The 13,915-nt window shown below is 47.1% G+C and overlaps 1 protein-coding gene across 3 annotated transcripts in view; it reads right to left on the bottom strand.

Moving 5' to 3' along the window:
* CACNA1H (calcium voltage-gated channel subunit alpha1 H) overlaps positions 1 to 13,915 on the bottom strand; it is a 385,850-nt gene that overhangs the window by 47,923 nt on the left and 324,012 nt on the right. For all 3 annotated transcript variants that reach the window (XM_053365819.1, XM_053365821.1, XM_053365820.1), the window contains exons 18-22: positions 13,109 to 13,209; positions 12,440 to 12,563; positions 11,408 to 11,476; positions 9,725 to 9,909; positions 1,647 to 1,773 (exon numbers count right to left, since the gene is read on the bottom strand). In XM_053365819.1, the coding sequence (XP_053221794.1) occupies positions 1,647 to 1,773; positions 9,725 to 9,909; positions 11,408 to 11,476; positions 12,440 to 12,563; positions 13,109 to 13,209 (606 nt within the window). The remainder of the gene's footprint in view (positions 1 to 1,646; positions 1,774 to 9,724; positions 9,910 to 11,407; positions 11,477 to 12,439; positions 12,564 to 13,108; positions 13,210 to 13,915) is intronic.

The following is a 13,915-nucleotide window of genomic DNA, read 5'->3' as shown; positions in this document are numbered from 1 at the left end:
TAGAATGTTGTATTATTTTATTGTTGTTAGCCGCCCTGACCCCGGCTTCGGCTGGGGAGGGCGGGATATAAATAAAATTTATTATTATTATAAGTAAGAAAAATAACCGGGAGTCACGAAACCTGAATGGTGAGCAGTAGATTCGGTACAAAGAAAATCCTACACACAGGATGGAATTAATTTGGCTGAGTAAATGTACATTTCCTCAAGCCTGCATATTTACCAAGAGCAATGACTCCTTGTTCCTGAGAGATCAGAACAAGGCAGAGCCCCAGGAACAAGGTGTTTCACAGTAGAAAAAGAGGCCACAGCTCCCAATATAGAGAATATTGGTCAGTTTTGGTTTCTCTCAATTTCTGTCCCCTCCCCACCCCCATCTTAAGTTCAGGTTAGGGCAGGGGAAAGCTGACAGAGTTAACAGGGGCTGCAGAGAAGTGTTGGTGGACTTCACGTTTTCCCTCACATTGTGATTTTTGCATAGCACACATACACACTCTCTCTCTCTCTCAGGCAAACAATTCAGGATATATTGCCAGGTCAAAAATTATGACACTGTTATGATATGGACTTCAAACCAGTTTTGGACAATATATCCAAAAGCCTTAGTTCAGGTATATACTGTATTTTTTGCTCTATAGGACACCCCCGATCATAAGACACACCTTGTTTTAGAGGGGGAGAACAAGAAAAAAAAAATCTCCCCCTCTCTGCTCAGCGCCCCTTCAGCAAAGTGGCAGGAGAAACGGAGCCCCTTCCATTTCTTCTCCTGCTTGGCTGAAGGGGCGCTGCGCAGCTCTCCCTCTCTGCTGAAGCCAGGAGAGTCTTGCTCTCTCAGCTTCAGCAAAAGGAACCCGAAGCTTCCGGAGCGCAGCGGGAGCTCCCTCTGTGCTCCGGAGGCACCATGCGGTTATCCCTGAAGCCTGGAGAGTGAGAGGGGTCGGTGCGCACCGACCCCTCTCGTTCTCCAGGCTTCAGCGAAAGCAACGCAAAGCCTCCGGAGCATGGAGGGAGCGCTCCCTCTGCGCTTTGGAGGCTTCGTGTTGCTATCACTGAAGCCAAGGAGCCTGCATTCGCTCCATAGGACGCACACACATTTCCCCTTAATTTTTGGAGGGGAAAAAGTGCGTCCGATAGAGCGAAAAATACGGTAAATATCTTAAAGAAAATTGTTTTCATTTCTCTCCATGTGTTAGGTTTTCTTTTTCCTTTCTAAACAAACACCCTCACAACCCCTGCCCCAATTTTAGCGCATATTTTTCAGGAAAGTATACATTTTTTTGCATGCAATCTGCCTAATATACACCTTTTTTTTTAAATTTGCAAACATTTCCCCCTAACCTCATGCATTTTTGGACACTGTTTTCACCAGCACATGCATCTGCATGCAGATTTGCGCATGCTCTTGGGCTGAAGATCAGCGTTGCAAAATTCAGAGGTGCGCTTGCTTCGAAGGACAGCTACACGTTGGTTCAACAGTTGTTTCAGGAAGAGAAAATGGATTAAGTTTGCATTTCAATCTGAGTTTCTCCCCCGCCCCTAGCTCTAGATGTCTTAAGTTGCTGGGGCAAGCTGGCTGCTGGAGTGGAAGGGACCTGGAAAGTCTTTGCTAGGGGTCTGCTGAGCCAACGAGAGAGGAAAACGATTACCTGCACGCCTAAGATGCCGAAGATGATGAAGAAGGCACAACAGATCAGCACAATGTTGCCGATAGGCCTGAGAGAGGATATCAGTGTCTCCACGACAAGCTTCAGTCCCGGCGCCCTGCTGATGACTCTGGCAAGAAGATTATCAACGTCAAATTTAGACTATCTATATCTATCTATCTGTATAGATATAGATATAGATATAGATGATATAGATATAGATATAGATATAGATATAGATATAGATATAGATATAGATATAGATATAGATATAGATATAGTTTTTTAACATATCATTTCCAGCATTCATATAACATAACTTCTTATCTTATACAATATTTTTGACTTTCGTCTTTATTTTTGACTTTTCCGTCTTTATCACTTATTCTACATTTCTTAATTTCTCTATTACTCTTAATTATCATCACTCTCCCCATAGTCTTTCTTATAATATTTCAAATATTTCAAATAGTCCTCCTTACAAAACTTATTGCAGTCCTACTAGCGTAATCTGTTCATTACTATTACTTTTCAAATAGTTCATATATTCACTCCAGTCTTCTAAGAATCTCTTGTCCCGCAGGTTTCGAATCCTTCCTGTTAATTTATCTAATTCTGCATAGTCCATCAATTTCATCCTCCATTCTTCTTTCGTCGGTAGTTCTTCTTGCTTCCGTTTTTGTGCCAATAATATTCTTGCTGCCATCATTGCATATAAAAACAACTTACTGTCTTGTCTATTCATATCATCTCCTACAATGCCACAAATTTAGACAAATTCATGGAGGTTAAAATATACTAATGACTATGGGACCTGAAGGACATTTTCTTCCTCCACCGTCTGAGACATCCAGTGAAGCTGAATGTCAGGACGGACAAAAGAAAGGACTTCTTCAATGCAGGACGCAGTTAGACTGTGGAACTCACTGCCACAAGAGGCGGGGTGGCCACCAACCTAGACGGCTTTAAAAGTGGGTTAGACAAATTAATGGGAGAATTAACGGCTACTAGTCATGATGGTTATGTTCAGAGGCACTGATGCTTCTGAAGACCAGTTGCTGAAAACTGCAGGAGGCGAGAATTGCTCTTGTGCTCGGATCCTGCTCACAAATTTCCCTTTGGGGCATCTGGCTGGCCACTGTGAGAACACGTTGCTGGACTAAATAGGCTGCTGGCCTCATCCAGTAGGTTTTTCATACGCTTGTATTTTATTACAAGGGTCTGCTGCCCCTTGTTTGCGTTGCTTGCCAACCCTGTCTATGTCCCTCCACCCATGCTTTATTCAAACCTCTGCTGTTGTTCAAAACCAGGCACCCCCAAACTCGGCCCTCCAGATGTTTTGGGACTACAGTTCCCATCATCCCTGACCACTGGTCCTGTTAGCTAGGGATGATGGGAGTTGTAGTCCCAAAACATCTGGAGGGCCGAGTTTGGGGGTGCCTGTTCAAAACCACCATTCGAAAACCTGCCTTCTCTTTTGCTTCCTTCCCCTGTTGTGACTTCATGGAAATCCAGGATTGTGATGAGGCACTACAAATCTTCTAAGGGGAGCTGCGTGACGACAACCTTACATTTTATGTATATAGAAAGAAATAGTATTTTATGATTTGTAGCATCTGGTGTTTTTTGTTTGTTTGTTAGGTTCTCCCTGCCCCTCTTTTACTTAAATACTGTGGTTCAGTTTCCTGAGAAGAATTCAGATTGATGCCAAACAGCTGAACCCAAGACAGACAGATGCCAATCAACTTTAACTCACCACCTGACTCTCTATTTTTCCTGCCGGCGCAAAGTTTAGCCTAGCTAGCCTTTTTGAATCTGATCTTTTGAAATATAAAAAAGGTTCCTTCTCTCCCCAAACATGCACCTACTGAAATTAAGACCTTTATGCCTTTCCCCGATAAACCAGGTGAATTGAAGGCAATTTTCCATTCCTTTTCAATTTTCCATTCCTTTTCACCACCTTCACCTTAAATCTGCATTTAAAGCACTACAATACCACTTTCAACAGTCATGGCTTCTCCCACAGGATCCTGGGAAGCATAGTTTTTTAAAAAGGTCCTGAGAGTTGTTAGGAAATGCCAGTATTCTGCTCTCTGAGCTACAATTCCCAGAGTGCTTTAGCAACCAATCCCTTTTCCCAGCTAACTGTAGTTCTGTAAGGGGGAGGGGGGTCTCCTAACAACCCTCAGCACCCTTAATAAACTACAGCTCCCAGGATTCAGGACCGCAATACCTCAAGGACCCCCTCTTTCCATATGAACCTACCCGGACCCTGAGATCATCTTCTGAGGCCCTCCTTTGTGTGCCTCCTCCTCGAGAGGTCCGGAGGGTGGCAACACAAGAACGGGGCCTTCTCTGCAGTGGCTCCCCATCTGTGGAATGCTCTCCCCAGGGAAGTTCTCCCGGCACCTTCATTATCCACCTTTAGGCGCCAGGCAAAAACCTTCCTTTTTAACCAGGTCTTTGGTTCATCTGTTTGACATCCTATACCAGGCTTCCACAAACTTGGCCCTCCAGATGTTTTGAGACTACAATTCGCATCATCCCTGACCACTGGTCCTGTTAGCTAGGGATCATGGGAGTTGTAGGCCAAAAACTTCTGGAGGGCCGAAGTTGAGGAAGCCTATCCTATACCCTTTTAAAATGTGGCTCTTTTCTTGGGGAGGGGGATGTTTGTTATTGGATTATTGTTTTGATTTTATACACTGTGATCTTTTTTGTGAACTGCCCTGAGACCTCCAGGTATAGGGTGGTATATAAATTCAATAAATGAAACGATTCTTTAGCGGAAGCCGTGACCATAGCATGGCACTGCTTTGAAAGTACAGTGTTACCAGGATAAGGAAAAGAACAGTCCTGTCTTGATGTGTTGGTGCTGACCTTTAAACCCTAAACAGCCTCAGTCCAGTATACCTGAAGGAGCGTCTCCACCCCCATCGTTCAGCCCGGATACTGAGGTCCAGCGCCGAGGGCCTTCTGGCAGTTCCCTCACTGTGAGAAGCTAAGTTACAGGGAACCAGACAGAGGGCCTTCTCAGGAGTGGCCCCTGCTCTGTGGAACGCCCTCCCACCAGATGTCAAAGAGAAAAACAACTATCAGACTTTTAGAAGACATCTGAAAGCAGCCCTGTTTAGGGAAGCTTTTAATGTTTAATAGGTTATTATATTTTAATATTCAGCTGAAGCCGCCCAGAGTGGCTGGGGAAACCCAGCCAAATGGGTGGGGTATAAATAAATTATTATTATTATTATTATTATTATTATTATTATTATTATTATTATCCCAATAGTGATGTATGGAAGTGAGAGCTGGACCATAAAGAAGGCTGATTGCCGAAGAATTGATGCTTTTGAATTATGGTGCTGGAGGAGACTCTTGAGAGTCCCATGGACTGCAAGAAGATCAAACACATCCATTCTGAAGGAAATCAGCCCTGAGTGCTCACTGGAAGGACAGATCCTGAAGCTGAGGTTCCAACACTTTGGCCACCTCATGAGAAGAGAAGACCCTGGGAAAAGACCCTGATGTTGGGAAAGATGGAGGGCACAAGGAGAAGGGGACGACAGAGGACGAGATGGTTGGACAGTGTTCTCGAAGCTACCAGCATGAGTTTGAGCAAGCTGCGGGAGGCAGTGGAAGACAGGAGTACCTGGCGTGCTCTTGTGCATGGGGTCACGAAGAGTCGGACACCACTAAACGACTCAACAACAACAACATTATTATTATTGATGTGGAACCACAGACCCAAGCAGAGAGCAGACAAGAATTCCCCAAGCGAGTGATCTTCCTCCATCCCCAGGCTTATGGCTCAATAGTTAGAAACACACATTTCCTTTTGCTCCACTTCAGACACTGGAAGCGTCATCTGACTGCAGCTCTTGCCAAGATGCTAAATTGCTGCTCAGTGGGATTGAGCGGGAAGCGTCAGCTCAGAGTTCCCGAAGCGTCCCCCGCTGTGGTTCAAATGCAAATCCTGCTCAGAGCCAATGTGACTCCTCACCTGTTATCTCTGTCCCCCCCCTCGCCCCCACTGCTCCATGGCTGACACGCCACATGCTGGGGTCATGTCTGCCCCTCCTGGAACAACTGTGAGGTTCTGCAATTTGACATGTCATTTAGATGACGGGGCCGCCGGCCCGATATGCGCGTCTCTGAGAAAAATGCAAGCAAGGAGAAGGCGTTTATCGTGCGAGGCTGATAATCCTCAGTGCTCCAAACATGTCCAACCTTTCTGCTTGCACGGGAAGGTTAATTGTATGGGTGGTGGGGTGGGTGGCGGGGAACCTGATTCCGGTTTCTCTGCAGGAACATGTGCTCATCGAGCCGCAAAGAAGAGCATTTGCTCAGGTCTCTGGGGTGGGCAGGATTGCATTTGCACAGTTAAATCTAGCGTGCTGGCTGCACTCCTTCCTTGAGAATCTAACCTCAAGGTTAGATTACTGCCATGGGTTATACATAGGGCTGCCTCTGAAGATGGTTTGGAAACTTCAGCTGGTGTAGAATTCAGCGGCCTGGTTGCTCACCGAAGCAAGACAGTTTGAGAATTTTACACCGATCCTGGCCCGACTGCACTGGCTACCGATTAGTTTCTGGGCCCAATTCAAAGTGTTGTTTTTGACCTATAAAGCCTTAAATGGCTCAGGACTGCAATTCCTCAAGGACTGCCTCTTTCCATATGAACTTACCCGGATCCTGAAGAAGAAGAAGAAGAAGAAGAAGAAGAAGAAGAAGAAGAAGAGGAGGAGGAGGAGGAGGAGGAGGAGGAGGAGGAGTTTGGATCTGATATCCCGCTTTATCACTACCTGAAGGAGTCTCAAAGCGGCTAACAATCTCCTTTCCCTTCCTCCCCCACAACACTCTGTGAGGTGAGTGGGGCTGAGAGACTTCAGAGAAGTGTGACTAGCCCAAGGTCACCCAGCAGCTGAATGTGGAGGAGTGGGGACACGAACCCGGTTCACCAGATTATAAGTCCCCTGCTCTTAACCACTACACCACACTGGCTCATCTTCTGAGATCATCTTCTGAGGCCCTCTTCTGAGTGTGCCTCCTCCTCGAGAGGTCCGGAAGGTAGCAACACCAGAATGGGGCCTTCTCTGCAGTGGCTCCCCTACTGTGGAATGCTCTCCCCAGGGAAGTTTGCCTGGCGCCTTCATTATACACTTTAGGCACCAGGCAAAAACGTTCCTTTTTAACCAGGCCTTTGGTTCATCTGTTTGACATCCTATACCAGGCTTCCACAATCTCGGCCCCCCAGATGTTTTGAGACTACAATTCCCACATCCAGGTGTTTTGAGACTACCATTCCCATCATCCCTGACCACTGGTCCTGCTAGCCAGGGATCATGGGAGTTGTAGACCAAACACATCTGGAGGGCCAAAGTTGAGGAAGCCTGTCCTATACCTATTGCAATTATCGGTACGGTTTTAATATATTTTATACATAATTTTAATTCTATCAATATTCAACTGTTTTTTTTAAATGGTTGTTTTTTTCTATGTTTTCAGTGGTTCTTGTTTTTAATCGTAAGCTGTCCCATCAGGGGAGACGACAGGGTATAAAAAATATACTCAAATATAAATCCATTGTTCTTCTAAGTAAGAATGTAAGAAGAGCTTGCGGGATCAGGCCAATGGCCAATTTAGTCCAGCATCCTGTTCCCACAGGGACCAACCAGATTCCCAAGGGAAACCTGAATGCAGGATTCGAACACAAGACCTATCTCCCCTCCTTTGGATTTTAGCAACTGTTACTCAGAAGCATTGCTGCCTCCATGTTTAGAGGCAGTGCTGAGCCATTGAGGCTAGTAGCCATGAAATTGTCTAAGTCTCTTTCGAAGTCTGCGTCCGTTGCTGCCCTCCTGAGGGGGCCAGTTCCACAGATTAACAATGAGCTGTATGGAGAAGTCTTGACTTCAATCTGTCCTGAATCTAGAGTTCTAGTGTTTTGCAAGAGGGATAAAAGCTTATCTCTATCCACCTCTTAATTCGCTTTTCCTCTAAGCTAGAAAGTCCCAAACGCTGCAGCTTTTTCTAATAGGGGAGTCTCTATATTTCCCTCAATCGCAGTGGTTGCCCTTTGGAGAACCTTTTCTGCTTTAGAAGATAAACAGTGAAGCAAGCAAGCTGCTTCTTCACAAAAGGAGCTCCAGAGCTGAGACCAGCCTGGCTGCTCTTTGCTCCCCAAAAGCACAGAGGAAAGCTGCCAGCTGAACCCTAAGCATAAATCAATCTGCGTGTACAAGTCTAGTGAAATGAACGGTGCTTTTCCTTGACAGCTGTGCCGATGCTTTGCTCAAGACAGTTTGGAAATGATGGATGACCCAGAATGTGCCAACCTGGCTTTTGGGAACGTGCCTTATACTGAGCTGATATTGTCTACACTGACTGGCAGCAGCTGTCCAGGGATTCAGGCAGAGGACAATCCCCTGCCCTACCTGGAGTCTGGGATGGAGCCCAGGACTGAGAAAGCAGATCTTACACACCGTGGAGCTACTGCTCTTCCTCAAAGATGCAGGAAGATGCCTTAAAGCAAGTCAGACCTTGGGGTCCACTGAGTCCGGTTTGTCTGCTCCCCAGAGTTTCAGGCGGGGCAGATGCCCAGCCCGAACCTAGAAATGCTGAACCTGGGACCACCTGGATGGAAATCGGATGCTCTGACCATCAGGTCTGGACCCAAACAATGCCTTGATGGGTTTCCGGTCCTCCAAAAGAGGAGTAGTCTATCTGGTGCTGTTGGACACAAACTCCCATCATCCCTGACCTCTGGCCATGCTGGCAGGGCTGGCCAGGAGCCACAGTTTAATACAGGGGTCAGCAAGGCTTATCGGCCATGGGCTGGATCACTCCCATGGAGATTGTCCGTGGGCCGGACCGGCGCAGCACGATGCAGGAAATTGTGCCTGCGCATGTCCGTGGCACCGGAAATCAGTTCTGTGCATGCCCAGACGCTGAAAATTGCACCTGTGCAGAAGCGATTTCCAGTATCTGCGGGTGTGCAGATGCAATTTCTGGCACCGCTCAGTGAGTCCCTGTGCCGCGCCGGTTTAGCGCAGCGCAAGGGGGACTCGCCAAGCAGGTGGCTCAGTTCGGGGATAGCTCGTGGCCCGGTAAAACGGTCTTTGTGGGCTGGATCCGGCCCATGGGCCACACGTTGCTGACCCCTGGTCTAAGAGCGCCATGTTGGCTCCCCTTGTGCCTAAAGATTGGAAACACACACACACACACACACACACATTACCGTGAAAACTTTAAAACTTTTTTGAGTTTCTGCCCTGTTTTTTTGAGTTTGTTTGAAACTTTAAAACCACAATTTCTTATCACTACTGCTGGATTCTTTTAAATAGGGCTATGTTTAAAACTTGTCATTGAGGTTTTCATACCTTTTTTGCAAACTCGAGGAAGCATTTTCAGCCCTGCTCTTGAACTTGTGTGATATCACTTAAAATCTTATAATTTCTTTATTTCCTTCTGAGGAAACTGATTAGTTCAGTGAAACAGGTTTTGTAGCCGGCATCTCGTAAAGTCTTTGTTTAATTCTAGTTTATTTTTTGATTAGATTATTGTTATTCTATAGACGATTACTTCTCGTTTCGGGGATTTTCACGGTAATTTTTGTGTGTGTGTGTGTAATTTCTTGGTTCCGTGACTGTCTTTTTTCAAAGACTGGAAACATGGCTTAGAACCCCCCCCCCCAAACCACACTAGGTGTAATGCACATGTCCCAAGATTGGTCTCCCCATTTTCTTCTTATTGAAAGGCACTCTTGGCAAGGGGCTGCAAACTCCATTCGCAAGCCTCCATGTACAGAGGCAGTCTACCACACACACAAAAAGTTGCTAGGTATCATGTCTCGAGAGCAGGCTTCCTGGATGTTCATTTAGATGGGCTTCTGGACCATCCAGGATAACTCTTCTTGTTTTCTTAAATTTGCTCGCAATTCTGGGAGAGGAATCTTTTCTCCCTGGGGCAATGCTTGAGATCGAAACGGTCCCTTTGACACACTGATTTCCCCCTTCTCCCCATCATGAGTGGGAAATCAGGTAGCCCTAACAGGAGCTTCTGCAGAGGGGAAAGGAAAATACCGTAAGGGTCTTAAAGTACGCAGCAGCCGAAGTACGCGAAGGACCCCCAGGATCTTAGCCCCGCCTGCCGACGCCATGGAAACGATGATGTCGATGATAGACACGAAGACGAGGATTCCGTCCAGGACGTTCCAGCTGCTCTGGAGATAGGTGTTTTCCCCGGAGAAAAAGCCAAGGGCCACGACCTGAAGGCAGAGAAGATGGTGAGGCTTAAGAAGCCGAAACAATAGCTTGGCTGATTCTCCCATCGTACAGAATCTTGGTACATCGGAAGCTTTCTGATAGGGACTCCTTTCGGGCAAATGGGGCACTGCCCTAACATCCTCAGTCTAACCTCAACCAGACCTTGCATGCCTACCTTCTTCCTCGCAACCCATCCAGGTAACAGGAGCAGGCTGGCAGTAAATCACACTGTGCACATTGGAGAAAGCTCTTCATTAGCAAGAACGGGATCTGCACAGACCTGGAGGAGTGTCAGGTCTAATGAGCACAGCAGCTCATCCGTGGTAGGTCTTGACCCATGGATCTGTTGCTGAGACTGAAAGTCCCTGCTTCCCCACCGCCATCTAAGTTCCTTCCTCTGCAGGGTTTCCCCCCAAGCAATCAGAGACTGCGCCTGTGTGAAGCCAACCCTCTCCTCTGCCCTTTTCATGCCTCTTCTGGTTCTGCGAGACAAGCGGGGAGGGGAGATTGTTGCAGCAGGAGGGGGAGACACTTGTGGCTCTTCGCCATCCAGACTCATCTCTTGGCCTCCCTCCTCTCCTGCTTCTGCCTCTGATTTTGGACTTCTCTCTGCCACAGATTCCCCTCGCTCACTGAGTGCTGTGACCTTCCAACATCTCATCTTCGCAGCCTTCTCCCTCTCTCACCGCTCATTGTCTTCCCACCACCAATCCCCAGTGGTAGACTAAGATGTTAGATTCCTTCCTTAAGAACTGACAACACTTTACAGAGGAAAACTGAACGAAACGGTGTATAATTTGAGGAGGAAGGAATGGAGAGGGTTTTCTTTCTTTCTTAGCTTCAGCCTTGTACAGGGCAGGAAAACATTCAGCTCAATATACACAGGGGAAACTCCCTCAGGTCCACATAGCCAATCGGACCATGTGCTACCTCAGCAAAGATCATGTCATTATGTTTGGTTGCTGAGCAACCTCTCTCTTTTTTTAATTGCAACACAATGACCATTACTAACAAAGGTAATAGATTTCAGGACCATGCCATTTCAGATTGTAGGGGGCTCATATTTTTTAATTCCCCCCTCATGCATCAGCATCACTCTCACCTGACTGGAATAGCTCAGTTGGTAGAGCATAAGACTCTTAATCTCAGTGTTGTGAGTTTGAGCCCCACGTTGGGCAAAATATTCCTCCATTGCAGGGGGTTGGACTAGATGACCATTGTGGTCCCTCGCAGCCTTACAATTCTATGATCCTTTGTGCTGGATTATGCCCTGCAGGGAGGGATATTTACCTCTTTGCCACAAGGCAGCATATTTAACAGAAATATGAAATCTCTCTTCATAAGCTAAAGTGGTGCGCACTGCAATTCTACCACCTCAGTCAACCATCCCGTTCTGCGTAATGGGTAGATTGCCTTTCACTGTACATGCATATAGCGGAAATAAGACCAGGACCAAGCTCTGATAGTTTCTTTTCTGCATGCCTTCTGGTTCAGCTTTACCTTGACCATCATCTCGGCGACAAAGATGGCAGTGAAAATGTAGTTGGAGACGCTCAAGAATATCCGCTCCTGTAAAAAATAATAATAATGGAGGGCGGGAGAAAAGGTATGAGCGAGTGGGCAGACTGCTCAATCCACAATGCCATGCAGTTACACTCGGGGCAGATATATATACAGTGGTACCTCGGTTCTCGAACATAATCTGTTCCAGAAGACCGTTCGATTTCCAAAACGTTCAAAAACCAAGGCTCAAAGGGCTAGCTGCAAGTTCGATGGAGAAAATAGAAAAACACGCAGCGGAAGCCATTCGACTTCCAAGGCACATTTGAAAATGGAAACATTTACTTCCGGGTTTTTGGCGTTTGGGTCCCAAAATGTTCAGCTTCCGAGATGTTCGAAAACCGAGGTGCTAGGTTGGCAGGAGCAGGGACTGAGCAACGGGAGCTCACCTCGTCGCGGGGATTCGAACTGCTGACCTTCTGATCGGCAGAACCCTAGGCTCTGTGGTTTAACCCACAGAGCCACCCGTGTCCTTTCCACTTTTCCTTAGGATGCCCCTATTTCCATTGGAGAAATGTTGGAGGGTATGGAGTTATCTGACTCCAGAGCTGTCTGAAAGCAATCTTGTATAGGGAAGTTGTTGTTGTTGTTTTAATTTAAAAAAATACTGTTTTATTATGTTTTTCTATATGTTGGAAGCTGCCCAGAGTGGCTGGGGCAACGCAGTAAGATGCATGGGGTATAAATAGTAAAATGATCATTATGGAATGGGACGTTCCTATTTTCATTGGATAAATGTCAGAGGGTATGCAGGAGTGGGAGGGGATCATGGTGCTCATATGTTGTTGGGCTCCAACTCCCATCGTTCCCAGCCAGCATGACCCAATGGTCAGGGATGATGGGACTTGTAGCCTTGGACAACCACATGACCCTTCTCCCTTCTCCCTCCTTCCGCTTAAAGTTTGCAGGCTGCAAAGTAAGTGGTTCTTAGCATCCGATCTCCCAGCGATTGGGGCACTTTCTGGTGCTCACCGTGCTGTTGGGGTCGATATCCGGCCTCTCCAATGCGATGGTGATGCAGTTGAGGAAGATGAAGACGAGAACGATGTGGTCAAACATCTTGTGCGCGATGACCTTCTGGCAGTTGGCCCGAAGCCTTGAAGACGAGAGCACAACTGCTTACCATTCTTGTTGTTTCCGAGCACAATTCAAAGTGTTGGTGCTGACCTTTAAAGCCCTAAACGGCCTCGGTCCAGTATACCTGAAGGAGCGTCTCCACCCCCATCGTTCTACCCGGACACTGAGGTCCAGCGCCGAGGGCTTTATGGCGGTTCCCTCACTGCGAGAAGTGAGGTTACAGGGAACCAGACAGAGGGCCTTCTCGGTAGTGGCACCCGCCCTGTGGAACATTCTCCCACCAGATGTCAAAGAGAACAGCAACTACCAGACTTTTAGAAGACATTTGCCTTTTAATGAACTGATGTAGTTTCATATTATGTACCTTTTATATGGGGTTAGCCATTGGTAGTTAGAACAGGCTCAATGAAATTAATGAAGATGACTAACTTAGGTCCGCCAATTTCAATGAACTTAATGGGGATAGTGTCTGAATATGGTCGGTGGACTGTAAATAAGTTATATCTGGATTTGGAGCAGGGGGAGGAGGAGGAGATTCTCCCATCCCTGCTGAGGCGCTCTTACCGATTCTGAGGTGAAAACAAATAGAGTGACCAGTCCTCATGAGTCTTGCACCACTCTGGCTTGTAGGGCTCCAGGGCCTTACGAATCCTGTAGCAGTAACTCTGGATGGAAAACAAGACTTTTATTATATCATTCCTTTAAGCGGCCTGGAGCTCTTTGGAGGAAAGGCAGGATATAAATGAAACGAGAAAATAAGGCATTTCCCAATCTTTCACATTTGACGCCCACTTTCTTGAGCAAAGGGCGCCAGCTGTCAGCTGAGCTGGGCATTGGCTGAAGGCCCCAAGGGCTCAGAAGGACCCCTTCGTTGACCTGATCCAGTCGAACGGCCCATCTCCATCCCTCCCGCCTGGACCCTACATGGCTGTTTTGGTGTGGGTCCTGAATCTAGCAGACCAGGCTGTGGATCAATGAAGTCTATAGATCTATAAAGACTACATCAGGGTGGTCCAACCCTGGTGGGCTGTGACAGTACTTTGACATGGAGGTAAAGGTAAAGGATCCCTGGACAATTAGGTCCAGTCAAAGGCGACTATGGGGTTGCGGTGCTCATCTCGCTTTCAGGCCGAGGGAGCCAGTGTTTGTCCACAGACAACTTTCTGGGTCATGTGGCCAGCATGAATAAACTGCTTCTGGTGCAACGGGACACCATGACGAGAGCCAGAGCACACAGAAATGTCGTTTACCTTCCTGCTGCAATGGTAGCCATTTATCTACTCACACTGGTGTGCTTTCGAACTGCTAGGTTGGCAGGAGCTGGGACAGAGCAACAGGAGCTCACCCCATCGCAGGGATTCGAACCACCAA

This window comes from Podarcis raffonei, chromosome 14, assembly GCF_027172205.1.
Source record: "Podarcis raffonei isolate rPodRaf1 chromosome 14, rPodRaf1.pri, whole genome shotgun sequence".
Taxonomy (NCBI): Eukaryota; Metazoa; Chordata; class Lepidosauria; order Squamata; family Lacertidae; genus Podarcis; species Podarcis raffonei.
The sequence above is the reverse complement of the archived record's forward strand: the minus strand, read 5'-3'. Positions and strand labels throughout refer to the sequence as shown.